Here is a 27,972-nt window from a genome sequence, read left to right as displayed (position 1 = left end):
ACACAACTGAGCGATTTATTATAGACGCTCTAGGACACAGATTCTTAATTTGGATCACATGGGTCAGCTCCAGGGGGCGTATTCTGCTGCTTACTATTTGGTTTTCAGCAAACTGCTTATCTCCTCCAAGCCTGCTTCTCATTTTTCAAGCAAGGCTGATACACTAGAACCTTATTCATGGGGTTGCTGTATGCAGTAAAGGAAGTTCAATGTCTAACAGCCTGGTACACAGATACATTCATTCACTTTGTCACTATATGAGCTAGCTCTTCTGAATTTCCTGAGTGTCAGAACCATCCCCAGAATACACCAGTCAAGACATTGATAAGTTTGTTTTATTTCCAGTCTGTAGAGATGATATCCAGTATCACACACACTCACATGCACACACACACATACTGCATCCCCTGAACTTGCCCGACACACCCCTTCCTTTTGAATGGCAGGGACAACGCCATACTTGGCAGTCCCCAAGTTGCTGGTTACATTAGTTAGATTTGGTCTTTCAGAAAGAAGGCAGCTGAACATCTAAGAAGCTGAGCCCTTAGCCAAAGAAGTAAGAGTCCTATAGCTAATAACCACAGTCGGAAATACATGCAGACCTCCCTTTCCAGGAACCACTCTTGAGACCCTCTCCCTTCAGGAGCTGAATTCCAAGAAATGATGAAGGAACCGGTGGGGTTTCCCAGGACACTCCCCATCCAATGAGAGAACACTTTCCTGCTCTTTCGAAAAGCTGAGAACACACCCACTTGCTCTCCTCCCTTAAAGAGGCTTCCTGTAATCTTGTAAAGTGTGTAGCCACTGCACTAAGCCTAGATGGTTCTGCCCTCCTGTCTGAGTGAGGTACAGATACACTATGATGAATGGTCAAGGAAGGCATTTCTTTGCTCAAACGTCTCAGCCTGTCCCAGAAAGGAGAGGCAGTGGGAAGGGGAGGAGACAGACACTTTCTCAGCTAAAGATCTCAGGGGTAGTGGGGGAGCAGGGGAGGAGATGTGGGGGTGAGATTTTACATTTACAGGGAGGAATGTTTTGCTGGGGTTTAAACTTCAACTAGGCTTATGCATTTGAAGTACTTCCTTAGATTGAAGATCAGCCAGTCATGGCTGAATAATCTTGTTCCTGAACTGGTCAAGACCAGTGGATTAATCCAACCTGGCCATTTCCCCACCCCCTACCTGCTCCACTTCCTCAAAAATTGTCGTCAAGTCAGCTCCTTGGGTCCTTGATTACGGGTCAGAGGAGCCACAGGGAGCTCATACTGGCTCCAGCCTCCAACAGCCCCCAGACCTTCCCACTTGAGGTTTTTCAAAGTCTTCTGCAGGACTCTTGCCCAGTCTTGGGCCCAGTTAGGCCCCCAGGATTGCAATGCAGTCACCTCATAGCTTCCTCTTTCCCAACATTCATCACCAGGGTCTGAATTCCCCACTAGACTCTAAATTCCACGAGTCTGTCCTTTTCAGTACTGGCTGGTAACAGGTACTTATAAACATGTGCAATGGATGAGTGCCTCTAAGTCCTGAGTGGGCAGGAGAAGGGACTACAGAATACAGGTGGGGTCAAGGCTGGGGGTCCCGCTGATCCTGACTCAGAGGCACTAGGAAGGGTGAATCCTGGCCCAGGGCCCTCCCCGAGGGTTGACCTAGGAGACTGCCCCTCCCTGTCCCTTCCCTTGTTTTCATCACTGACTGAGGCCAGCCCAGAGCAGAGATGAGGCAGGGGCAGGGGGTATCTGAAGGCCCAGGCCCCAGTCCAGATCCCCCATCTCCAGATAAACCCCTGACCTTGGACAAGGCACTTAATCCCTGTGGGTCACCACAGTTTTGTCAGCTGTGAACTGAGAGGCCTGCCCCAGCTAACCCACAGGGTGGCTCAGGGCTCTAAAACTCGAGTCCGCAATAAAAAACACAGGTGACCCTGATCCAATTCCCAGGCTCAAGGTTTTGAGTGATTTGGAAACAGAGCGATGAATCAGAGAGACAGTGGGCACAGACATGTCAAGACAAAGTGGGGTGGGGGTGGGGGCTTAAAGCTTGTAACAGGTTGTCAATAAATATCTGTTGAGTGGCTGAGTGAATGAATGAAGAACGAATGAATGAATGGTGTAAGGAAGGTGTGAAGGCAAATGGGGAAGCAGAGTCAGGTTTCAAGCAGATTAGGCAACCTATTTCTCAGCTCCTGGCTTAACAGTGGTGTGCTGCCTCTCTTTGCCATGAGCACTAAAGTCCTCGCCCTCCTACCCTATCGCCCTCAACATCCTCCCTGAAAGGTGGGACTAGACTGAGCTGAACCCCTCCCCAAGGCCCCAGGATCCCCTCTACCTCTGAAGCCCCAGCAAGGGTCAGGGGGTGCTGCAGCCTCTTTCTGAGCTGCCTGTAAAGGTGTGGCCGGGGGCAAGATTAGAGGATTCCTCTAGAACCTTCTGGAAGGGCTCACATTGCCAAGCCCCTCTCCTCGTCTCCTTCTGTCACCTCACGGAGAATAAGACAAGGCGTGGGCTGGGGGAGACCAGCCGGGGAGGTGGGACACTGCGTGGCCACATCCTAGCACACCCAAGATCCCTGTCTGAGGAAACCCTAACGAGACCTTACAGCCTTATCCCAACTCCAGGGTCTTCTGAAAGTGGGCTGAGGTCTTCACCAGGGCCAGGCCAGGATGCCAGGACTCAGCTCAGAGACCTGGAAGGCAAAGAGTGCCAGTTTCAAGTGCGGGAATCACAGGCTCTGGTCTCCCTGTCCTGGCCCTGTTCCGTCTGGTTTTTGGTTTAATGTGAGCCCTTCTGCACAGGGAGGGGAGACGCAAGGAAAAAGAGAGGGAGGCGATCTGGACTCCCCAACCCAGGGCCCATTTAAGGCAGATCATTTGTGCTATACAAAGAGATCACTGATTCTGCTGATAAAACAAACACACGACGACCAAACAAAACGAATAAGAGGTCACAGCGAGTCACGAAGGGTGAGATCAGGAGGGAGGAAGAGAGTGGGGAGGGCGAGGAGGTCCAGGCAGGGCTCCTTAGGGCAGGCTGGCGATGTCTCTCTCTGGAGGGGGCCCAACTGGCTTGGGGCTGCCCTCGTTGGCTTTTCCTTCAAACATCATGACTCTGGTTTGGAAGTGATGAGAAAAGAAAAAGAAAACAACACAAAACAGGATTAGAACTCTTTTCCTCGTCCAGGGAAAGATCATCCCGGCCCTCACATCTGCAGGGTCCACCACAGAATGCCTTTGCATCCTCTCTCCAGGGGGATTTTCCCAGAAGCCTCTGCAGGCAGATGGTCCCATTTTACAGAGAACACTGAGGTGCCAAGGGGCCATGTGACTCAGAGCCACACAGACAGAATGAGATTCCAGACCTCAGACTTCTGGGTCATGTGCCTCCCCCGACCACGCTGCCTGGAGGAGGCAGGGCTAGTCTGTGCTGTGGTTCTGCTTGAAACCCAGATCTTCAAAAATCTCCCACTGCTCTGACAGTAAAGTCCAGGGAGCAGAGGGTGGGGGTTCAAGGTATAGCCTCAGGAAGGAATCCCAGCCCTACTCCTTCCCAACTGGTGCCACAAGCAAGACACTCAACACATGCTCAGTGTTTCCAACTAAATGTGATGATGCCAAAAGCGCTTACATCCTGGAGCTGTTCCAAGCGACAGTGTTCTCCTCCCTCTGGTCTCCCTCCCTCCCTGGGTAGGCTCCTTCAGCCCCCTGGCTTTGAATCCCATCCAAAGTTCGATCGTCCACAAAGGGCCTCTGTCTGAGCACCAGACCTGCACAGCAAGCTCCCTCCTCAACCTCTCCCCTTGTGTGTCTAGGGGCACTTCCAAGTCAATACATCAAAACTGAGCTCAATTCCCACCTGCCCCCTGCTCTTCTCTCAAAGCAAACTGCACCATCACTCAGAACCCAGACCTTACAGCCATCAGACTCCTTGTTTTCCTTTAAACCTGGAAGCACCCCTGCCAGCTCTAACTCCAAGATCACTCCCGACTCCAACAGCTCCTGCCCACCTGCACTTCAGCCCCTCCAGGCTGAGCACTTCATTTCTTACTTGCACAAGTGCATGAGCCTCCTAATGACCTGCCTGCTGCCACTCTTCCTCCACTGCAGTCGGAGAGACCTTTTAAAAGTCAGCTCCTTGGGACTTCCCTAGTGGTGCAGTGGATGAGAATCCACCTGCCAATGCCGGGGAACACGACTTCATTCCCGGGTCTGGGAAGATTCCACATGCCACAGGGCTACTATGCCTGGGCTCCACAACCACTGAGCCCGTGCTCTGGAGCCCATGCAACTCCTGAGCCTGCGTGCCTCGAGCCTCTGCTCTGCACCAAGAGAAGCCACTGCAATGAGAAGCCTGCACGCTGCAACGAAGAGTAGCCCCTGCTCACTGCAGCTAGAGAAAGCCTGCAGGCAGCAACGAAGACCCAGCACAGCCAAAAATAAATAAACAAATAATGCTAAATCAACCGTGAACTACAAGGCCCCACATCATCTGGCCCCTGCCCATCTCTGAAGACTCATCCTTCACTCAGTGTCCTCGAGGCACACGGGCCTCTGTGCTGTTCCTTGAGCATCAAAGCACGGCTATGCCACAGGGCCTTTGCACGTGCAGCTTCCCCCACCTCATCTCTTCACATCCCCCTCACGCGGGGCTCTGGTCAAATGTCACCTCACTGAGATCCTCCCCGTCCACTACCCCGCCTCTTTCTATTCCTCTTGCTCACTTTATTTTTCTGTGTGCGGCCCAATTGCAACCTGGTGTTTGGGTTTTGCTTTGTGTTTGTCTGTCTCCTGTCATTAGAATGTAAGCAATTCATGGGTCCCCAGCACCAAGCATAATTCCTGGCACAGAAGTGGTGCTCAATAAATATTTACTGAATTCATAAATGACAAATCTAAGGAGTCAACATGCAGACTGGGGCCCAATACAGAGTAAATATCCACTGACTCTTAGGTGTCATTTTAATGGCATCATCACTCCTATTGCTACCACCTAGCCTCTCAGCTGTGGTGTTATCTCACCTGTATGGTCTTCCTACCACACCTCCTGATCATCCTGCCCCACACTAAACGCTCTGACCAGCCTGAACCCATGGGCTCGTGAGCAGGTCAGTCAGCTTCACTCTTTGTAAAATGAAACAGGTATATTTTACATTGGTACATTTGAAGTTAATCTTACACAAACACACCACTGTATATAAAACAGATAAACAACAAGGATTTACTGTATAGCATAGAGAACTATATTCAATATTTCATAATAACCCCTAATGGAAAAGAATCTGAAAAGAAATACATGCATACTGGGCTTCCAAGATGGCACTAGTGGTAAAGAAACCGCCTGCCAATGCAGCAGACCCAAGAGATGTGGGTTCAATCCTTGAGTCGGGAAGATCCCCTGGAGGGGGGCACAGCAACCCACCCCAGTGTTCTTGCCTGGAGAATCCCATGGTCAGAGGAGCCTGGTGGGCCACAGTCCACAGGGTTCCAAAGCGACACAACTGAAGTGACTTAGCATGCATGCATGCACGCACACACACGTATAACTGAATCACTTTGCTATAAACCTGAAACTTACACAATATCATCCATCAACTGTTTCCATTGTTTTTTTAATTAATCTTATAAAATCCAAGCAAGTGTCCTTTACAGTCTGAACAAATACTCTGGGACTCTCCAAGGAATTTCTCTGCTGCTCTCCAGTGGGGAAGTACATGCAAACTGGGATTTTGGTTACCACACACTAGGTGCTTGCCATCAGCCAGGTGCTGGACTTGACTCCTCATACGTATTATCTCATTAACCCTCAGGACAACACTTCATGCGAGATACACATGATCATCTCTTACAGGTGAAGGAACTGAGGCTCAGGGGCCGAAAGTAATACTCCCAAAGTCATTTCAGTAGCAAGAAGTAGCATCAAGAGGAACTTCTCTGGTGGTCCAATGGTTAAGAATCTATCTTCCAGGATAGGGGATATAGGTTCAGTCCCTGGTCGGGGAACTAAGAGCCACATGCCGTGGTGCGATGAAGCCTGCATGCCACAACTAGAGAAGCAGCAAAGGACTCTTGTGCCGCAACCAAGATCCACTGTAGCCAAAGAAATTTTGTTTTTAAAGAAGCAGAATTGAAAAAAAAAAAAAAATGAAACAGCATCAAGATTGAACACTACCTACCTTTTGAGCTGGTTTTTGGCTCTACATGATGCTCACAACAGTCTGTGGGGTAGTAGAGTCATTTTACAAAGGAGGAAGCTGAGGGTCAGGTCTCAGCTATGCAGTTATCGTCATCGTCATCACCATCACCGCGGCCACTCAGGGAGCACTGATTTTGCTAGGTTCTGCTATGGGCTCATTTTGCCAGCAAGGTACTTATTAACGGGACCATTTGATAGATGAGAGACACCAGGTTCAGCGAAGTTAAGAATCTTGCCCAGTAAGTCAGAGAAATGAATTACCTCCTGGCCAGGGACTGGCTCAGGTGCCCGAGCCAGGAACCTCTTCACACATGGTGACTCTGCCTCCAGAGACCCCAGGAGAGGCAGGAGGTACTCACAGCTTAAGGACCGCCGACCGCTTCCCCAGCATCATGTTCACGAAGTCTCGGTAGGAGATGGTGTCGCTGACCCCACCTGTCACCTCCGAGATCATCTTCTTCATCTCCAGGTGGGTCTTGGGGACCCCAAGCTTCTCCATCATCCTCTTCAAAGACATCAGATCTGCCGGAGGAGAAGCAGATCTGTTAAGTGGGGAAAGGCTGCTGGGCCGAGTTGGGAAGCTCCCAGGCGGCACCCCATGCCCAGAAGAAGCCCAGCAGGATGGCCCCTCCCTGGAGACTGCAGGCAATGACTTTTCTCCTCTCGGAAGAATAAGCCCATCACACCCTCCCTGCCCTCCTCAGAGGCAGTATGGACTAGGGGTTAGGCACGTGGGCTTCTAAAGTCAGGTAGACTTGGGTTGGAATCCAGCTCTGCTATTCTTGGCTGTGGGATGTGGGGCAAACTCCTTAACCTCTCTGAACCTCCTGCCATCAGTGATCAAATAGTCTATGGGATTATGTGGAGTGAGGATGCACAGGACGCCCCTGACACACAACTTCTCTTCATTCTGTTTTCTCTCTGCTGCTGCCTGAGGTTTGGGTGACCATGAGTCCACTGCTCCAGCCACCCGGGAAATTGAGTCCAGCGAAGTGGGATCAGAGAGTCGGCCTGACCCACGCATCAGCATCAGAAATTGCTTTCCCGGGTGCTGGCTGCCAGCTTCTCCCCAACCTGCCTCTTCCATCCCACAGTCCCAGGCTCCACTTTGCTGGAAGGGAGACGGGGCCCAGAACAGCCCACAGAGCAAGATGAACCAAATTCAAGAAAAACAAGGGAGGCACCCCGAGGAGCTGCTGCCTCTGACCTCCTGGCTCCCAAGATCTGAGGCAATTTCCTTTGGATTGTTCCATGAACAATGGGTCAGCAAACAGCGGAGTGGGGGTAGGGCAGGGGCCAATTTTAGGGCCGGGGGAGTGGCGCACCAGCTCCCCGGAGAGGCAGGGTGGGCCGCACTGATGTCAGACCGAGGTGCCAGGATGTCCAGGACATTTCAATGAAAGCTGGACAACGATCTACAGGAAGGAGTGAACTGTTCCCCCACACACTGTGGGCCAAACTAAATTGGCAAGACCTTTCCGGATGGCAATTTGGCAAGATGCTTCAAAAGCCTTTAACCCAGAATGCCTAATTCCTGAGATATACTCTAAAGAAATAATCAGCAGTGTGAACAGAGATTCACGTACAAAGACGTCCTTCATGGGATTATCAGTAAGACTTAAAACCAGACATTGTCTGAAAGGGCAATGCTAAGGTGTTGGGTGAATAAATTATAGTCCATTCCCACAATGGAATATTATGCAGCCATTAATTATATTTCAAAAAAATGAATCATGTGTCAAAATACAAACAATATATTATTTTTTAAAAAAAGGTTCTAAAGCAGTATAAAACTGCTTGTGATTAGCACAAAGAATGGAAGGAAGCTATTTCTGGGAGGTGGGGTTGTGGTGATGTATTTTGTCGCTGTGCTTTGTGGTGATTTCCAAACCATTTTATAGTGATGATGTATTAATTTTAGTAACGCCCTATTTTTAAAGAGGCTTCCTTGGCGGTTCAGATGGTAAAGAATCTGCCTGCAATGCAGGAGACCCGGCTTCAATCCCTGGGTGGGGAAGATCCCCTGCAGAAGGGAATGGCAACCCACTCCAGTATTCTTGTCTGGGAATCCCATGGACAAAGGAGCTTGGCAGGCTACAGTCCATGGGGCCGCAAAGAGTCGGACATGACTGAATGACGAACACTTTCACATTTCATTTTTAAAGAAAACAGGATACAAATATTCAAAAAAGGAGAAAAACGAGAGAAGACAGAGGAGGAGGAGAAATGCTGGAAGGAGGGTCCACTGGGAAACCCCAGGCTGGTGAGGCAGGAGGACTCTCTGACCTGCCACCCCTGACCCATCAAACTGCCTCCCCTCCCCCGGCCCAGCACCCCTGGGGTCTCACTTACCAATCTCGCCCTCATTGTTCAGGTCAAACTCCATGTACTTCTCTGGAAATCACAGAGCAAAAACTGGCATTAGCAGGGCCCCAGTGACTCCCCTGGGGGGTAACTGGCTGGGTCTTCAGGGGGCCCACACCAGCCTCCTCACCCCACGTGGGGGGCTCGATGCAAGTCCTGTCATCTCAGCTGTTGTCTCTGGAGAAAGGGCTCACCCCGATGCACCTTTTGACAGCAGGTGAGGTGGAGAAAGCTGCCCAGGGTCCACTCTGACCCTCTGCCAAGATGGGCAGCTGCTTTCCCCCAGACCCCCAGCAGTGCGGGCTGGCCACATCCCAACCATCTGTGAAGAGACTGAAATAAATACCCAGCCCCAGGGAGGTGGATCTGCAGGATTTGGGAAGCAGATCTTGGGGGCCGGAATTGGTGGGTTTTCAGAGCATCTCAGGTGATTCAGATGTGCAGCTGGGTGAGAGAACCTCCAAGCTAAGAAGTCCCCACAGTTCTGATCTTTTGTGGGGGGCTCATGGGCCTCACTGAGAACCTGATGCTCTTTTGGGACAAATGCCCATGCACCTGCCCTTGACCGCAAGGTGGCACGTATAGTGCCCAGGGGTCCCCAGACACTCCTCGCAAACCTCACTACAGACTTGGAGTTCGACCTCCGGGATCAAGGGGTCAGAGGAATGAGCCTGGCATCTCCTGACAAGGCAGTGTGTGCAGGGAAGTCCTGTGGCCTTGAGCAGATCGCCCCTGCCACAGGAGGGTGGAACCTTCGGGGTGTCTTCTGCACCGAACAGCCAGCATGAGACAGCCAAGATCCTCCCAGTGACCTGCAAGGCCCTGTGACCTTCACAAGCATCTGCCTTCCAGACTCCAGACCTCCCTCTCCCCTTCAATCCCCCCATCCCACCCTGCTCCCCCCAGCAGCATGTTATGGCTCCTGGCCCATCTCCCACCTTTTTCTGCTTTAGCCTTGCCACCCCTCTGCCTGGAATGTCCCTCCAGGAATTCTCAGGGCCTTTCCTCTTGCTTTCAGGGGCCCCCACCTTTCTAACTGGGCCCCGTCACCCCCACAAAGCACCTGCTATCATCTGACACACTTTCTACTCCCTTGCTCTCTCTTCACCACCCTTCCCCCACTAGGACATGGGCTCCTTTGGGCAGGTGGCCACCCTGTGTGTGTTCCTTGTGCCCTCAGGTCCCAAATGGCCTGGTGCCTAGTAGGGCTCATTCGGAGATAAAATGAGTGAGTGATTTAAAACTTCCACATTCCCTTCACTTCCTAGGTATCTTCCTGTGGTCCCAGGATGGACCCCATCCTACATCCCAATGAGGACCAGGAGCGTGGACCCCCCTGGGACTTCTATCCCTCCTCTCAGAGCCACCTCTGAAGAGTGACCCTGTTGGTATTCAGGGAGAAGGAAAGAGACCGGCCGCTCTGCGTTGGCACAGGGAGGGGAGGGGCAGAAGGACCTGCCAGGGCGGGAGTGTCTGTCTTCTACTTCTTTTCCTTCTTCCTTCCTTTTTTCTTTCTTTATGATGTAAAAAGCACCAACTGTGTAATGGTTAAGAGCAGAGGCTTTGGAGTAAGACCAATACGGGTTCAAGACCCAACTCTGCCAGTAGTAAGCTGTGTGACCCCAGGCAAATGACACCACCTCTGTGAGCCTGAGTTTCTTCATCTGCACCATCTCCTCATGGCTTGGATTGGGCTGAGGCAGGGAGATCTGCAACCCTGAGCACAAGGTCAGTGGTCAGCACATGTTCAGCCATTGGTGTCCTGCCTTAAGGACGGCTGAGCTGTAAGCAGTCCAAGGAGCACTGGCCAGCTCTCTGCCCTGGAGCAGCGAGGATGCCCACAAGGCCAAGTTCGAGTGGTTCCCCAGCACGCCCAGGGCTCCCACACCCGGAGTGCGTCTCCCGGGCACCAAAGGTGGGTCTGTCCGGCTCCTTCTGTGCACGGCTCCTCTCCTTTCGAGCCACTGGCTGGGAACCAAGCACCAGGGCCCAGAACAGAGGGACCTTTCTGCCGCCCCCGCCCCGCGCGGGCTCCTGGGCCCTGTTTTCTTTTCATCCTGTGCTGCTGGGGATTCAATGGGCAGAAACTCTGCCCCCTGCCCCACTGTGGCGACACAAACGTCCATTCTCCGCAGGGGCTCCCGAGACGCTCCACCGCGGAGGAGGGGAGGCAGGCGCGGTGACAAAGAGCCCATTGTGTCCTGGGGCCCCGGGAGCGAGCAGGGCGGGCCTGGGCAGCAGCAGGCAGGAGCCAACCTGAGCCACGCTGGGCAGTGGAGGGGAGAGAGGGCCAGGGTGGATCCGGGGCCTGCGGGCGAGGGGTGTCCCCGGGGCTGGGCACCCTGTCTCATAGTCCGCCTGGAAGTGGGGTGTTCTGGATGAAACCGGGGTGCAGCCTGGCCTCGTGGGTGAGGAACGCTATGTGTGAGGGCAAGGGGGGCCACCCAGCTCTCCTGGGGGTGGGGGACAGCCAGCCCCAGCTCACCTTTAAAGGCTGCGAGCTTTTCCGGCAGGTTCTCTTCATCACTGTACTTTTGGTCGCAGAGGAACTCCTACGGAGGAAGAGGACAGCGGGGAGCAGGCGGTCAGCAGGCAAAGCTCACCAGCACACAGCCCCCTGCCCGGTGCTGCCCCTCCTGCCAGGTGGCTGGGCTTGGCTGGACTGGGCGGGAGGCTTTGGGGTTTATCCTGGCCTCCTGTCAACCCTCAGGGGCAGACCTGCACGGTCCAGCCGGTGGGTAGGAAGTTTGTTTAGCAGCTGGGGGTGAGGCCCAGCGGTTCTGCTCTGGAAGACAAAGCACCTTCAGTCAGCCTCTGAAGTAGGGGCACAGGGGCCTGGGCTGCCCCTCTGGGCACCCCAGCCTCAAGTTCCATAAAGCCGTGAGCTGCAAAGGCAAGTCGCGTGGTTCCAGCATGAACTCCTTAAGTAGGCGATCCTAAGCCAATTGACCCCTCTTTGAATCTCTTGCTTTATCTGCCAAATGGGTATAACTATCATTAACTTCTTCTTGTCTGTGAATCCAGGGAGAGTATATACAAGAATCTTGGCAGTTCAATAAATAATAGCTATTATATTATTAATATTATTACTCTCTCCAGAAGTCATTTACCCTCCCACCTGTGTCCTCATCTGTAAAACAGGGTCCGCCTTCCCCTCAGAAGCTTCGAGAAACTCAACTGAGCCCTTTCAGAACCAGATGGGGTTGAGGGGAGATGGAGTGGGATTACATAACAGTCCCAGAATGAAGCACCTACCCACATGTTCACTCTGGATCTCCTGGTAGGCCCAGGAGGTAGCTATAATTACTATTCCCATTTTACAGATGTGGAAACTGAGGCTCACAGAGCCAGAGCTTCAGCTCCGTTCTGTCTGACTTAGAGCATGCATCTTTAGTCCCAACACTTAAAAATGGGCAGTGAGCAGGCATTCATCCAACTTTAAAACAAAAACTAGCAATTAGCACCTGCTAGGCTGGGCACAGTGGCAGGTGTCTTACTTGAAACTGAAAGTGTTAGTTGTCCAGTCATGTCCAACTCTTTGTGACCCCGTGGACTGTAGCCCTCCAGGCTCCTCTGTCCATGAGATTCTCCAGACAAGAATACTGGAGTGGGTTGTCGTAGCCTTCTCCAGGGGACCTTCCTGACCCGGGGATCGAACTCAGGTCTCCTGTGTCTTACCTCCCTTGTTGCTCATCTTCAAGTGGCCCTAGAACCTGCATTCAGATGAGGAAGCAGAGGGTGTGCTCCCATCGTGGTACCAGAATTTCCCCTCTACTTCCCTGGACCTTGCTTTTCTCACTGAGCCACATGGACATGGCTGTGACTCCATCCTTCCATTATTTCAACAGTTTTTGAGGGATCAGAGCAGGTGGGACCGAGGAGGGTAAAACAAGGTCCTTATCATAAAATTACAGGAAGTCTCTGTTTAACATGATGTTAGAGGACTTCCCTGGCAGTCCAGTGGTTAAGACTCCACGCGTCCAGTGCAGAGGACTCGGGTTCCATCCCTGTTCGAACACGTGCCATGCAGTGTGGCCAAAAACATTAAAATAAAGTAAAACGTTAAACATTATCTAGGCCTAACTAATACACAGTTTGAAGCTCCCCTCTGCTCTTCCCTAATCCAATTTCTCTCCTTTCCCAGAGGTAATCATGATACTGAACTTGGGTTTCTACAATTCTCTTGAATGTTTTTCCTGTAATGACTAGGCCAACTACTATTGAAAAATACATCTTACAAATTAATTTGGAGGAGCTTACAAAATTCTAATTTAAAATTTTGGAACATCCCATATAAATATATACTTGTAGTTCAATAAATGATCTTTAAATGAAAAAAAAATTATCTGGGTCAATCATGCAACCTGTTTCTGATAATTCCTGCCATCATTTCCCGCTAAATGATGACCAAGTCTATACTTACACATCTCCTAGGACAGGGAACTCACTACCTCTCCAGCCAGTCTTTGTAAATGCAGCATAGAGTGGGAGAATGACAAGCACCTTAGTTAGGATAAAGCTCTCTGGGTTTGGATCTCAGCCTCCTCCTTACTAGCTGCAAAATGGGCACACAGGTACCCACCTCCTCAGGCACCTATCCCTCAGTAGAGACAACCCTCTGCGGGTAGTTAGCCAGGCTCGAATGTCCCTGCTCTGTAAACAACAGGTACAACTCTGTGTGGGGCAGCATCTGATCCCTTCGAGGGTTCAAGTTCCTCCCTACTAACTCAGAATCCTTTGACAGAGTAGGAGGCACCCCCCTCACCGCCCTGCCAATGTGGCCTCTCTGGCTGGGTCAGGGGGCCTCTGATTGCTCCCTGGCTTTCGGCAGACACTATGCGATCCCATTCAGTTCTCACAGCCACCATTACTCGAGTTTGCAGGTCAGAATAGGACCAAGGTGGTCAATATATTACACGTCCAAGGTTCCCAGGCAAGGTGAAAGCTCAAGGTTGGTTTGGAACACGCATCTATCGGACCCCAGGGCCTGTGGTTCCAGCAGCTAAGTAGGGGGAGGGCAGCCCTGGGGCCCATGGGGTCCAGCTGGCTCAGCCGTAGCCTCACTCGGAGCCTCATTACCATGCACCATGCACAGACTTGCATGCACTTGGCTCCGCTGAGCTGGAACCTTCCCCTGCAGCCTGGGAGACTGCCCTCCTGTCGGCTGGCTCTGTCTGTCCATCCCTTCCTCTTGGCTTCCTCTCATAGCTCTAGGTCTTCTCTCCCGCCCCCCCATTCTCTGACCAAAAGCAGGACAATTAAGTCTTGTCCGTGACCCTGTGCCAACCAGGCACCTCCCGGGGTCACAGATGCCATATCTGTCTGGCAGAGGTACAAACCAGTCAGGGGTTCCCAGCCTTTGGGGTAAAGCAGAAACATTAAAAAAAAAAAAAAATAGGGGGAAGTGTGAATATAGGGCGTCCAAGATTTTATTTTGCCAAGTTGAGTCTTTAAACAATGACCATTGACGGTTGCCATGAGTTCAGAAAAGGATATTTCGTAAAAGTAGGAAGTTCACAATCTCTGAATTTTTTTTTTCTTTTTTTTAACAATCTCTGAATTTTTAAGTGGAATCCATTTGGGCTACTCACCACATTGTGCCTGTGACCTCTTCACTTGGTCATGTTAGGAACTAGAAAGCCTTCCTGGGGAAGCACAAGAGCACACGCAAAGCCCAACATCTGAGATCCTCTGGGGAGAGACCTGGGGGCCCTCTGAACTCCCCTGTTCTTTCTGGTTGACCAGAAATCCTGCACCAACCTGGAGCCTGTCTGTAATATATGTTGACCACCTCTGAAACAGGAGGGAAGGGGGCAGGGGATGATTTTAAAAGAATGACACAGCCTGAGGACACAACATAAACTGATTAGAACCAAATAGCTCCAAGACGGTGGCCGAGTGGCCTTCCACTAGACCTGGGGCCTCAGCTTTAAAGGTCAAAAAGTGGGCGGTGACCCAATTCCTGGAAATCCCCACCCCTTCCCCAAAATAGCTGAGATACTCCTCCCGCTCATTAGCCTATGAAATTAACCAGCTCTATAAAAACTGATCGCTGAAAGCCTTCTTCAGCGATCAATGCAAAGAAATAGAGGAAAACAATAGAATGGGAAAGACTAGGGATCTCTTCAAGAAAATCAGAGATACCAAAGGAACATTTCATGCAAAGATGGGCTCGATAAAGGACAGAAATGGTATGGACCTAACAGAAGCAGAAGATATTAAGAAGAGATGGCAAGAATACACAGAAGACCTGTACAAAAAAGATCTTCACGAAACAGATAATCACGATGGTGTGATCACTCACCTAGAGCCAGATATCCTGGAATGTGAAGTCAAGTGGGCCTTAGGAAGCATCACTACGAACAAAGCTAGTGGAGGTGATGGAATTCCAGTTGAGCTATTCCAAATCCTGAAAGATGATGCTGTGAAAGTGCTGCATTCAATATGCCAGCAAATTTGGAAAACTCAGCAGTGGCCACAGGACTGGAAAAGGTCAGTTTTCATTCCAATCCCAAAGAAAGGCAATGCCAAAGAATGCTCAAACTACGGCACAATTGCACTCATCTCACACGCTAGTAAAGTAATGCTCAAAATTCTCCAAGCCAGGCTTCAGCAATATGTGAACCGTGAACTTCCTGATGTTCAAGCTGGTTTTAGAAAAGGCAGAGGAACCAGAGATCAAATTGCCAACATCCGCTGGATCATGGAAAAAGCAAGAGAGTTCCAGAAAAGCATCTGTTTCTGCTTTATTGACTATGCCAAAGCCTTTGACTGTGTGGATCACAATAAACTGTGGACAATTCTGAAAGAGATGGGAATACCAGACCACCTGATCTGCCTCTTGAGAAATTTGTATGCAGGTCAGGAAGCAACAGTTAGAACTGGACATGGAACAACAGACTGGTTCCAAATAGGAAAAGGAGTTCGTCAAGGCTGTATATTGTCACCCTGTTTATTTAACTTATATGCAGAGTACATCATGAGAAACGCTGGGCTGGAAGAAGCACAAGCTGGAATCAAGATTGCTGGGAGAAATATCAATAACCTCAGATATGCAGATGACACCACCCTTATGGGAGAAAGTGAAGAGGAACTAAAAAGCCTCTTGATGAAAGTGAAAGTGGAGAGTGAAAAAGTTGGCTTAAAACTCAACATTCAGAAAACGAAGATCATGGCATCCGGTCCCATCACTTCATGGGAAATAGATGGGGAAACAGTGGAAATAGTGTCAGACTTTATTTTTCTGGGTTCCAAAATCACTACAGATGGTGACTGCAGCCATGAAATTAAAAAAACGCTTACTCCTTGGAAGGAAAGTTATGACCAACCTAGATAGCATATTCAAAAGCAGAGACATTACTTTGCCAACAAAGGTTCGTCTAGTCAAGGCTATGGTTTTTCCTGTGGTCATGTATGGATGTGAGAGTTGGACTGTGAAGAAGGCTGAGTGCCGAAGAATTGATGCTTTTGAACTGTGGTGTTGGAAAAGACTCTTGAGAGTCCCTTGGACTGCAAGGAGATCCAACCAGTCCATTCTGAAGGAGATCAGCCCTGGGATTTCTTTGGAAGGAATGATGCTGAAGCTGAAACTCCAGTACTTTGGCCACCTCATGCAAAGAGTTGACTCATTGGAAAAGACTCTGATGCTGGGAGGGATTGGGGGCAAGAGGAAAAGGGGACGACAGAGGATGAGATGGCTGGATGGCATCACTGACTCGATGGACGTGAGTCTGAGTGAACTCCGGGAGTTGGTGATGGACAGGGAGGCCTGGCGTGCTGCGATTCATGGGCTCGCAAAGAGTCGGATACGACTGAGCGATTGATCTGATCTGATCTGATAAAAACTGACAACCCCGTACCTTGCTGCAGCTCCCTCCCTCTGAGATGGCCCTCCCTCTGTTTGTGGAGTGTGTTTCTAAGTAAATCCACTTCTTACCTATCACTTCGTCTCTCATTCTTTCTGTGATGAGACATGGAGAACCTGAGCTTCATTAAGTCCTGAGACCAAGTGTGTGATCTTAGTTAAAAGACTGGGTTCAAGACCCAGTCTGAGTTTCAAGGTTTCCCCTCTACAGATTCCAGACAGATGGCATTCAAGGGAGTAGGACTCCGTCCTGGGGCTTGGAGACAAATCAGACACAAATGCAAGAGCTCAGCCTGAACGGCAGGGTGCTTAATAGCCACACCCCTCTCTGGACCTGACCCTGGGCCCGGCTCTCAGCAGGGAGCCCTAGGTGTCCAAGACTATATTGTCTGTTCGCTGATAAAGCCAATTTCTTTTTTTTTTTTTTTAATTTTATTTTATTTTTAAACTTTACATAATTGTATTAGTTTTGCCAAATATCAAAATGAATCTGCCAATTTCCTCCTTAGCACTGATCACCACCTAACATGCTATTTCACTCTGCCCTCTACTCCCCAGCTGTCACCCCCAGAGTGGGTGCCTCCTTTCTCTGCTTCCCCCATGCCAGGTGCGCTCTCACCGCGGGATGGCAGCTGTGTCCCCTGCCTGGAGCGCACACAGCTGCATGTCACCTCCTTCTGGTTCTTACTCAACTGTCACCCTCTCAATGCCACACAGCCTCCTGGACACCCTGCCCCCACTTCCTGTCCACCTTAAGATAACACCTTGCATTCCACCTTAACACAATTTACAGTGTAATTGCTTATTAAGGGTGTTGTCCATTAGCTGTCTGCCCCTGCTGGGTTCTACTCTGTAGGTGCTCAGTCAATACTGGCTTGGCCAAAAAGTGGTTTTCCTGTAATAAAACCTAAATGAACTTTTGGGCCAATATTTGCAGGAAGGGTCAATGAACTGAGACTCGGGGAGGATAAACAACTTTCTCAGCAAGGTAACCTTTTCATACAGTTCATGAGGTTCTCTGGGCAAGAATGCTGCAGTGGTTTGCACTCCCTTCTCCAGCTATGAGAAACCTAGACAGCGTATTAATAAGCAGAGCCACCACTTTGCCAACAAAGGTCCATCTAGTCAAAGCTATGGTTTTTCCAGTGGTCATGTATGGATGTGAGAGTTGGACCATAAAGAAGGCTGAGCACTGAAGAACTGATGCTTTTGAACTATGGTGCTGAAGAAGACCCTTGAGAGTCCCTTGGACTGCAAGGAGATCCAACCAGTCCATCCTAAAGGAGATCAGTCCTGGGTGTTCATTGAAAGGACTGATGCTGAAGCTGAAATACTTTGGCCACCTGATGCGAAAAGCTGACTCATTGGAAAAGACCCTGATGCTGGGGAAGATTGAGGGCAGGAGGAGAAGGGGGCGACGGAGGAGGAGATGGGTGTATGGCATTGACTCAATAGACATGAGTTCGCGCAAACCCTGGGAGACGGTGGAGGACAGGGAAGCCTCGAGTGCTGCAGTTTGTGGGGTCACAAAGAGTTGGACATGACTTTACGACTGAACAACATCAAGGCAGCACAGCTGGCAAGTGGCTGGGCTGGGATGACACTCCACAAGAGAGGCTCGGGTTCCCTCCCTGAGCAGAGGTGAGGAGTAGAAGGAAGGAAGTGGCAGTGGGTGCTGGAAGAATGCTATGAGAAGGCAGGTTCTTAGTAACAGGTTCTAGGAGGATGTGTTTACTGTCTCTGCCCCACGGATGCCTAGCACCTGGCAATTCCCAGCATATAGTAGGTGCTCAGTAAATGTGAGCAGTGAGTGAGTAGGGAGGACTGCATTCAGTCCAGGAAGACTTTCTCCACCCTCCCTCCTGAAATGGAAAAGGCAGCTTTGCAAAAGCATGTTTATGCATATGACAGAGGCTGGAGAGGACTGAGACTGGAATGACATTTTCCCTCAGTGGCAACAGTGACAAATGCTTGAGCCATAGGGCAACTATGGGTGGGAGAAGCAGCTGACCTGTTTATGGGTGGGTGGGCAGCCCATGCTGACCTCGGGCTTGGGGCAGCTGTGTGGACCATGCCTTTGGCGGGGAGCGGGGAGGCAGAAAGGCGGGAGGCAGGAATAGGAGCTCTATTGGCTGGGCTGCCAGCTCCCACCCCACCTCAGAGCTTTGGATTCCTGGTCCCTGCTCATGCACAGCCCACAGCTTCCCCCCTCCAGGCTCCTCCCCCTACATCCTTGCCCAGCCTCAGGGCACAGCCATGCCCACTGGACGGGTGCCTTCTCCAGACCCCAGCAGCCCCTGCCTTAGCTCTGGGCCCCCAGGCGGAGGAGATGGAACTAGAAGGTCACCTTAGATGTTTGAAGAAAAACAAAGAAAGAAACTGGAGGAAGAAATGGCAACCCACTCCAGTATTCTTGCCTAGAGAATTTCCATGGACAGAGGAGCCTGGAGGGCTATAGTCCATGGGGTCGAAAGAGTCAGACACAATTGAGCGACTAAACCACCACCACCAAAAACAGAAACAAGAGGGCAAGCTGGAGTCAGAATGCCTAGGTTTGAACACACTGAGTGCCGTGGGGAAATAACTTCATTTGTCTGGGCCTCAGTTTCCTCATCTCTGCATGCTCAGTCACTCAGTCATGTTTAACTCTTTGCGACCCTAAGGACTGCAGCCCACCAAGCTCCTCTGTCCATAGGATTCTCCAGACAAGAATACTGGGGTGGGGTACCATTCTCTTCTCTGGGGAATCCTACCGACCCAGGGGTCGAACCCAAGTCTTCTGCTTGGCAGGCGAATTCTTTATCACTGTGCCACCTGGGAAGGAGAAAAATAGTTACCTCAAAAGCTTGTCCTGAGTATTACGTAGGTAGGTAAATATACCTAAAGTGCTTAACTCAGTGCCTGGCACTTGGTAAACGTTAAATTTATGTTAGCGATTTATTATTATCCTGGCATGCTGCAGTTCGTGGGGTTGCACGATTTAGTTACTAAACAACAATTTATTGCATTATTATCATTTAACATTTCTATACATTCAATCCACTTATAACCCCCAGCTCATCATCCAGACCGTCATCAACTATTAAACAGATTAGGAAGGAAACCCCCTGCCCCAATTCAGGCCGGTTGTAGTTGCCCTTTCCCTTCTCCGGGTGTCCTCATCTCCCAGATAAGACAATGGAAGTCCAGAGAGATTGCTCAGCTTACTCAAGATCACAGTGTTTTCACAATTCAAGGTCTATCTGCCTTCACCAATCCCAGCTCCCTCCCTGCCCCTAACAAGGCCTGGCCACAGGTTTCCGGGCAAAGAAGGTCAATACTGGGATTTGGGCAGTATTTCCTCTTGGGCAGCTACTAAAGAGGTTATTCCAGAGGCCAGGGAACCACTCTATAGCCCTCTAGGGGGTTGAGAAGGGGAGTGTGTGCAGACGTTTCATTCTAGTCCCATCCCCCGCCCCCACTCCAACCCACTGTCCCCACAGACCAGTTTTTCAGGCTGCAGAAACTGCTGTCAGAGCATCCAGGTATGAGGGGTTCAGGGGCCCGCTGGGCTCTGAGAGTAGACAGTCTAGAGCCCTTGGGGGCCTGATCAGTTCCTAACAAAGAACCAGGAAATGCAAGCTGGAAAGAGCCTGGGGTTGAAAACAAGAAGCCACAAGCCAGGAGGTCACTGCCCACGGGCCAGACCCCCACAGGTGGCAGAGCTGCTCCAACATCAACCCAGTCACAGAATCCAGAAGGGACTCCTCAGAGATCCAGCAGGTCCTCTTTGCCAACAGCTGGAGAAACTGAGGCCTCAGAGGGCAAGGTCTTGACCAAACCATCTTTCCTCCAGCAAGTGCAGGGCATGCTCAGCAGAGGGATGGGGAAGGGAGCTTGACTTGGATTGCCTGGGCTCAAATCCCAGTTCCAGCACTTACTACCTCTGTGGCCCAGGGCAACTTGCTTTACAACTCTGGGCCTCAGTTTCCTCACCTGGGAAATGGAACCATAATACCAGAACCTCCTCACTGGGTTGGTATAAAGATGAAATGAATGAACAGTATAGAAAAATCCTCACTTCCAGTATACTTACTGTGTGTATGCTTAGTCACTCAGTCGTGTCTGATTCTCTGTGAACCTCACGGACTGTGGCCCCCCCAGGCTCCTCCGTCCATGGGATTCTCCAGGTAAGAATACTGGAATGGGTTGCCATTCCCTTCTCCAAGGGTTCTTTCTGACCCAGGGATTGAACCTGGGTCTCCTGCATTGCTGGCGGATTCTTTACTGTCTGAGCCACCAGGGAAGCCCAGTATATTTACTAAGGGTCAGCAGGGGCTGCCATCTCTGGGGTCGCACAGGGTTGGACACGACTGAAGCGACTTAGCAGCAGCAGCAGCAGCTATCACTGTGTGTTTGGATCACCCAAACTTGAGCCACACCAAGAGACAACTGTGTATGGCGGAAGGGCAGAGAAGAGGCCCACCCACGACTCTACCTCACATTGTGCCATCAAGTCCTCCTGGTAGGCCTTGACCCCTGGTCGCTCCTCCTCCAGGGCAAACTTGGCTTTGTCCTTGGATACCAGGCTGAGCTGGTAGTAATGGGCCATCCACGGAGGATCCCAGGGATGGTGCCCGCAGCTGCATGGGCTCACTGCTGCCTCTCTTGGTCATCTACACTCTCTGATGCACACCAGTCTCCCCTCACCCCCTGAGAGCTCATGCCCAGAAGGGGCTGTTTCTTGAACCAGCAGGGGTTGGCAGCCCCAGGATGCTGTGTCCTGGCCTCCCGATCCTCGCCATCTGCCTGTCCCACCCCCCGACCCCACGTAACTCCCTTTCTGGGCTGGTACCGCTAGCACTTGCTCCCGGATGCTCGCTCCCAGCCCTCCAGGCGTGTCTTTATGTATTAGCTGCAGCAGAATTTTAGGGCGGGCAGGTATCACCATCTTGGAGGCCATCCAAGGGGCTGGTGGCTGAAGCCCTGGGAGAAAACCCCAAGGACAGGTGGCACCATGCCTGGCCCTGTGGCCTCTGACGCAGCCCACAGGCTCTTAAAGGGCCAGGGCCAGGTCACAGATGCCCGGCCTGAGGCCTGGCGTGTAGCAGGTGCCTGTAATGTGCACCCGCGAATGTGAACAGGCTCACATTCCCCACAGTGGCTCTGGGGCCTCATCCGGACACGGTGTGCTCGCCAACAGACGGGGCAGCTGGAGAAAAACACCCGAACAACTGCCCGAATGAAGCAGACCCTGCAGAAATTCCATCTCCGGCTTCCCGTGACATGGCCACTCTAAGGTCGAGAGGGGCAGGACCTGCAGGGACACTGAATCCTCAGAGGCTCACGTGGTTGCTTATCACCATCTCCCTTATAATATATTAAGGAAGAGCAAGAGAGACGGGTGCCCGGCGATGCCAGCTGGGCATTCACCTGGGCAGGGGACAGGGTAGCCAGTCCATAGGACAAGAGACATATCTGTGCAGTGCCAGGTCAGGGCTCAGAGGTCTCCCACTGCTGGGGGAGGGGCCAGGGAGAAGCACCCCCTGGGCAGAGCTACCTGGCCCACTGTGCCCAGTTCCTGGCGCAGGTCGCATGTGGGCTCTGACTAACCATCAGGCACCAAAATGCTAGAGGGAATGCCGAGTGCCCTTCATTCGACCCTGGAGGGCTGAGAGGGTGGGATGGCAGCCAGAGATCCTTATCCACGTAAGCAAGAGACGCCTGTGTCATAGCGAGGCCCCAGCCACCTGGTGGACAGGGGCCAGGCCGAGCCATGGGCAATGTCAGGAGACAGAATCCCGGCTCTGTCACTTCCTGGCTGGGTGGCTTTGGGCAGGTGACTTCACCTGGCTGAGCCTCTGTTTTCTCATCTCTAAACTGGGTGGTCGAGTAATCCTTGTCTCACGAGGATGTTTACAGACTCTTGCTGAGCATCCACCTCATCCAGCGTTGCACTGAGAGGAGTCAGTGAGATGGGGTGCGCTAAGCACCAGGCCTGGAGCAAAAGCACAACGCAAGCTATTTTGTAAATGAGCCTCCCAGCCTCCGGCTGGTGCAAGCCACAGCTCTCACCAGCCTCCAGGCTCCTGCTCCGTCCCACGGCTGAGGACACTCTGAGGGGCACCCGCCCAGTCCCGTAGCTTCCCTTGGTTCCTGCAAGAAGCTGGAGAGAATCTGTCCTGTTGCCATATAAGGCCGGGTCTGGCTGACCCGGGGTCACCTGCCATGCCATCAGGGTGCGGGGAATGTCAGCTATGTAGGGGGGTAGGAGGTCCTGCCGGCTCCAGTGGTGCAGAGAATGCGCACGCGCAAGCACACACATACAGACACATGCACACACACAGACATACACAGACACACACACACAAACACACACAGAGACACACAGAGACAGAGACACACACATAGACATACACACACACAGACACACACAGATATACACACAGAGACACACATACACAGACATACACACAGACACACACATAGACATACAAACACACACACACAGGCACACACAGAGACATACACATACGCACACACACAGACACATACAGATACACACACAGAGACAGACACACACATAGACATACACACACACAGACACACACAGAGACACACATACACAGACATACACAGACACACACAGATACACACACACAGACATAAATACACACAGACATATACACACACAGACACAAACAGACACACAGACATACACACAGACAGACACACACATAGACATACACACACACAGACATACACAGACACAGCGTGGGGATGCCCACAAGGGAGCCCCAGTCAAGCTCAGAGATTGAGAGGAAAGGTTGGGGTCAAGTGCGGCTACTTGTGTGCGTGTGCATGCTCAGTCGCTTCAGCTGTGTCCGACTCTGTGCGACCCCATGGACTGTCGCCTGCCAGGCTCCTCTGTCCATGGGATTGTTCAGGCAAGAATACTGGAGTGGATTGCCATTCCCTCCTCCAGGGGATCTTCCCAATCCAGGGACTGAACCTGAGTCTCCTGCATTCCAGGCGGATTTTTTACCCTCTGAGCCACCTGGGAAGCCTCATGTGGCTGTTTAAACCCAGGTAGTATATTCAGCCCTCTGAGTCTCACCTCACGCAATATGGGAACAGACACTCACAGGGTTGGAGTGAGGATCCAACGAGATAATGTCCCAAGCACGCCTGGCATGCTGCCCAGCACATGCCAAGTGCGCAGAAAATGACAGCAAAAACTAGAGTGAAACCCCCCAAAAGTGCATTTTCATACAGCTCCACCAGGACCTCTGGGTCCACCCAAGTCTCCTTCTCTTTTGACTCCTGAATCCCTTATAATAACAATAGCCAAGACTGAGCTACCCTGCTGCCCTCTGGAAACTGGCCCATCCCAGGGAGGAGAAAGGCCACAGAGAAACTGTTGGCCCAGAGAAGCCCCCAGAGCGCGTCGCCAGGCTGGGCTCTGCCCCAGGCAGCAGACACAGCGATGCCCAAACACATACAGTGAGTCATGAAGCCCTGACCTTCATGCCTTCCAGCTTTCAAAGGGCCACCGGGCAGCTGCTCAGCCCAGCACCCCAAAAGCCCCACTTCAGTGGAGCAATGAAGCTGCACCCCAAAGGCAGGCAATCTGGGCTGCTAATATGGGTCCCTGACTCAGTGGAAAAGACCCTGATGGGGGGAAAGACTGAGGGCAGGAGGTGAAGGGGGTGACAGAGGATGAGACTGCTGGATGGCATCATAGCTCAAGGGACATGAGTTTGAGCAAAACTCTGGGAGACAGTGAAGGACAGGGAAGCCTGGCGTGCTGCCGTCCATGGGGTCATAAACAGTCAGACACAACTGAGCGACTGAACAACAGTAAGAATCTATCCACCCTAGGGAACTTCCACTGCGGCCATGGCCATGTGTGAAATCGACTCAGACCTTCAAACACAGTGATTCCCCATGTTCAAGGAGCTTCAGTCTGATCATCTCTAGTGACGATCGTTGTAGGGACCTGGAACAGAGCAGGCACCTCTGCTCCCAGTTCAGGAAGGGGAAGATAAGATTCTGCCAGACAAAGGGGTCTGGTTCAGGCTGAACAGCCAGCCTATCTCAGAGCTTGCCCCCGGTTTCCACTCCTGCACCTTGTAGTCCCAAACAAACCACTGATAACAATCAAGACAGCAGGCAGCTCTCCTGTGTACTCTACATAGATTATCTCAGCTGAAAAATCACAACAAACATATTACCGTTATCTCAAGAGGCTTGCCCAAGGTCACAGAGCCAGTGAACACCCCCCTCCACCCATGACTCTCAACTATGGTGGGACAACCTTGCTGCTGCGGTGGGGAACAGCTCAAGCTTCTGGTTTCATCCTGGTGCCTCCTTCCTTGGGAGCCCAGAGCCTAGATCCCAGCAGCCCAGCCTGGGCTCACACAGTGGATCTCAGAATAGCATCCAGGCAGGGAATGGACATTAGACCAGAAGTTCTGCCACTGGCTTCTGTGTAGCCTTGGCCGGCTGCTTGCCCTCTCTGGGCGTTGGGGTCCCGAGGTGGTTAGACATAGCCCTCTCTCATTCACCATCTCCAATCTCAGTGCTGTCCAGACTGGCCCCTGAGAGCCACAGTCCCTCCCCTTTCTGAGCCAAGTCAGCACACCTCCCAGAACAGCCCTGTAGCCTCACCCCCACCCCACGTAGTCGCCCCATCCCCCACGGGCAGGGTTGGCATGGAAAGTCCCGCACACTCTCAGCTCCGCTGGCCTGTCGGACTATAGTCACCTCTCTCCCATCTCCAGCTGTCTCTGGCTCGGGGTCCTCTGGCTGTGGGTGGATTCAACTGGCTTGGAACCCAGCCGGCTGAGTGGCCCAGGGGGCTGTATGAGGTCAGGGTTCCAGGCTCCCGTCCAGAGGGCAAAAGCAGCCAACACCAAGGCTGGGCCAGCTGTGGAGGGACCTGGGAGGGAGCCCAGCAGCCTGGACCCCTGAGAGTCCCAGCCAGACAGACGTCCAGGTCCGGACGTCCAGCTGCACTCAAGACGGGACCAAGAGGCCAGGTGTAGGATGATGATGAGGGGGCCAGAGTTTAACCTGGTGGGACCCTGGGGTCTCCAGAGCCCTCCGTGGGTTTCCTACAGCCAGTGGAATGAAACCAGGCAGGCTGCCTAGTTCTAGACAGTCCATGGAAATCAGACTGCAAGCCCCGGGTGAGAGTTAATGCTACATTTGTGCCGCAGCCCTTAGACCCACCTCCACACGGCCTCCCCCCAGGACCCCACGGACCCTCACCGCTGTCCACTTGGGACTCTGAGCCACACTTGGATCTTGGATGCCCAGCAGCCTGAGGGAACCAGCAGGGGAAATGTCCAGCCTTGTTTCAGTGGGCATGACTCTGCCACCAGTTAGAAACCTGGGACATCGTCCTCAAGAAGTCACCCGAATATCACCCATGGAGGTCTTCTCTCCCGCCGGGCCAGGCGCTGGACCAATCACAAAACATTCCTTCCCTTACTGAGCCCTTCGGGGGACCCAGGCTCTGTGAGGAGAGGTCCTCGTTAGGGACCGCAGAACTGGTACACGATGGAGACCAGATCTGAACCCAGGGCTTGTGGTGCTGCCTTCGAGTTCTGACCAATCCAAGCAGGCCGTGACAGTTTTCCCTTTCTTCTAGAGCTTAAATGTAGTCTTTAAGCAAAGGCCTAAAACGTCCCATTGTGTGTCTGGCAAGAGCCGGAAGGATTTCTTTATAGAAATCCACCAGGATCAGGATGAAAAGCATCAAGTATCTAAGGCAACCTTTCCTAAAAGCGCTGGAGTGAGAAGGAGTTGTGGGAGTGGGGGGACCAGCCAGGAGGCCAACATTTTCTGGGGGGCGAGATCACTGGCCTGTGAGTCTGGAGCCCGGGGTCCTAACAGCAGCCTGACCCAGACTTGCTGTGCCACCTTGGGCCGCTACCTCACCTCTCTGAGGCTCTCTTCCCTCCGCCGCTGTAAAACAGGGGACAACTCAGACATGGGGGGGGGGCTTCCAGTGCCAAGTCCCTGCGCCAGATCCCAGGCCAGCCCGGGGAGGGGGGTGGGGGCGGCCAGGGCGGGTGAGCTGGGCTGGCATCAGAGTTCCAGAGAGGGCCCCACCTCCCTAGTCTGAGAGAAACAACTTGCAACCCGAGACCAGAGGGAGGTGGAGGGGCTGGAGGGGGACCTACCTGGAGGCGCGGAGACAGGGCTGGAGGGAGGAAATTGGGGAAAGCCCGGGAGAAGGAGAGAGGGAGGGTTGATTTTGCAGCCAGCACAGCCTCGCAGACGGAGGTGGGACCCACCCCACGGGGCGCTGGGATATTTGGGGGCGACTGGCAAGCTGCCCTGGGCGGCAGCGTGGAGCTGGAAAAGCGAAGGCAGCGGCGCTCGCTTACCCGGTTGATCTCGGCCAGCCTCCTCTCCTGCCGGGCTTTGAGCAAACCGAAGGCTTTCCCTCCTGGAGGAGACAAAGAGGCGGCCGGGGAAGCCGGGGGTCTCTCTCCGGGCCGAGCGCCCTCGGCCCGCGCCCACTCCCCGCGCGCCGCAGACCCCACCGAGCGCCCCGCGCGCACAGGTGGAGGGCGGGGGCCACCGGGCGCGGGCCGGGGGGGTGGCGGAGGCGCGGGCCGGCGGGCCAGGGGGCGGGGCAGGGGCGCGGGCCGGCGGGGGGACCGCGATGCCTACCTTGGAACCTGTTGCTGAACGCGACCGACATGGTGAGCACCCGGCTCCCGCCGGCTCGGGGCTTCGCGGCCGCCAACGAGGGACGAGGAGGAGGGGCGGGCGCCTGGTCCGAGCTCGCGCGGCGTGTGGCGGCGGGACCGAGGGGCGGAGGGATGGCGCGGGCGGCGGGACACTCCCCTCCCCCCTCCCCCCCGCCCGGCCCGCCCCGCTTCCCCTCCCCTCTGCTCCCCGCCGCCGGCATCAAAGCGGCTATTATGCGGGACGCCGAGCCCGCCGGCCGGCCCCTCTGCTGGAAGACGCGGAAAATGCACCGCGCGGGGGCCGCCCGGGAGCGCCTCCCTCTCGCTTCGTCCCCGGGACCTCTTCCAGTCCGTTACCGCTCCAGCCGCGGTTTCCCGTTAAACAGACGGGGACGACCTTAGTACTCACTTCGTGGAATGACTCTAAGGATCCATCTAATGCAGGTCCTAGTTGCCGAGAGTTGAACTCTCCTTTCGCCTTTTGCGCAGCACGTACTTTCAGAAAGGCAGGCCCAACATTCCCAACCTTTCCTCTTAACTTTTGAAAGATGTACACGCTTGTAGCTTGCTGAGAAAATGCATAACGACAAAGTGTTTCTCGGGTATCACCGACACTTGAAATCAATTAGAACGAGTTGGTGTTTTGTTAATAAAACCTTTTCCTTGATCACTCACTGGGCACCAGGCGCGCTTTGCCAGATCAACGCAGGATATATGTGTTACATCATTTTATCCTCAAAACTTTGTGAAATAGGACTCCACCGCTCCACGTTATAGAAAAGTCAGAAAGTTGGAGCCTGGAGTACAGGTCCACCAGGATGATAAACCAAACCTCTAATTTCTGAAACAGCAGGTCTCAAGAACTGGAAGAAAGT

General features: G+C 52.6%; 1 protein-coding gene and 1 long non-coding RNA gene across 2 annotated transcripts; both read right to left on the bottom strand.

Moving 5' to 3' along the window:
• Positions 1-321: 321 nt before the first annotated feature.
• AIF1L (allograft inflammatory factor 1 like) lies at positions 322-27,255 on the bottom strand. The gene is made up of 6 exons (XM_025261863.3): positions 27,078-27,255; positions 26,789-26,850; positions 11,034-11,100; positions 8,537-8,578; positions 6,544-6,706; positions 322-3,103 (listed from the first exon to the last, which is right to left on the bottom strand). Exons 1-6 carry the CDS (start codon positions 27,106-27,108, stop codon positions 3,016-3,018), a joined length of 453 nt encoding a protein of 150 aa, XP_025117648.1. The 5' UTR covers positions 27,109-27,255; the 3' UTR covers positions 322-3,015.
• Positions 5,580-6,537, bottom strand: LOC123464784. The gene is made up of 2 exons (XR_006639840.1): positions 6,165-6,537; positions 5,580-6,078 (listed from the first exon to the last, which is right to left on the bottom strand). It is a non-coding gene; the product is annotated as an uncharacterized LOC123464784 (long non-coding RNA).
• Positions 27,256-27,972: the final 717 nt, after the last annotated feature.

Source organism: Bubalus bubalis, chromosome 12 (assembly GCF_019923935.1).
Source record: "Bubalus bubalis isolate 160015118507 breed Murrah chromosome 12, NDDB_SH_1, whole genome shotgun sequence".
Lineage (NCBI taxonomy): Eukaryota > Metazoa > Chordata > Mammalia > Artiodactyla > Bovidae > Bubalus > Bubalus bubalis.
The sequence above is the reverse complement of the archived record's forward strand: the minus strand, read 5'-3'. Positions and strand labels throughout refer to the sequence as shown.

What these genes read in the sequence shown, in the direction of transcription:
- AIF1L (XM_025261863.3), bottom strand. Translation starts at nt 27,108, where the DNA reads ATGTCGGTCGCGTTCAGCAACAGGTTCCAAG. An exon ending in GAACAATGAGGGCGAGATTG is followed by an intron (nt 6,707 to 8,536) that starts GTAAGTGAGACC and finishes CTCCTCCGGCAG; the next exon opens with ATCTGATGTCTTTGAAGAGG. An exon ending in CGGTCGGCGGTCCTTAAGCT is followed by an intron (nt 3,104 to 6,543) that starts GTGAGTACCTCC and finishes CTTCCAAACCAG; the next exon opens with AGTCATGATGTTTGAAGGAA.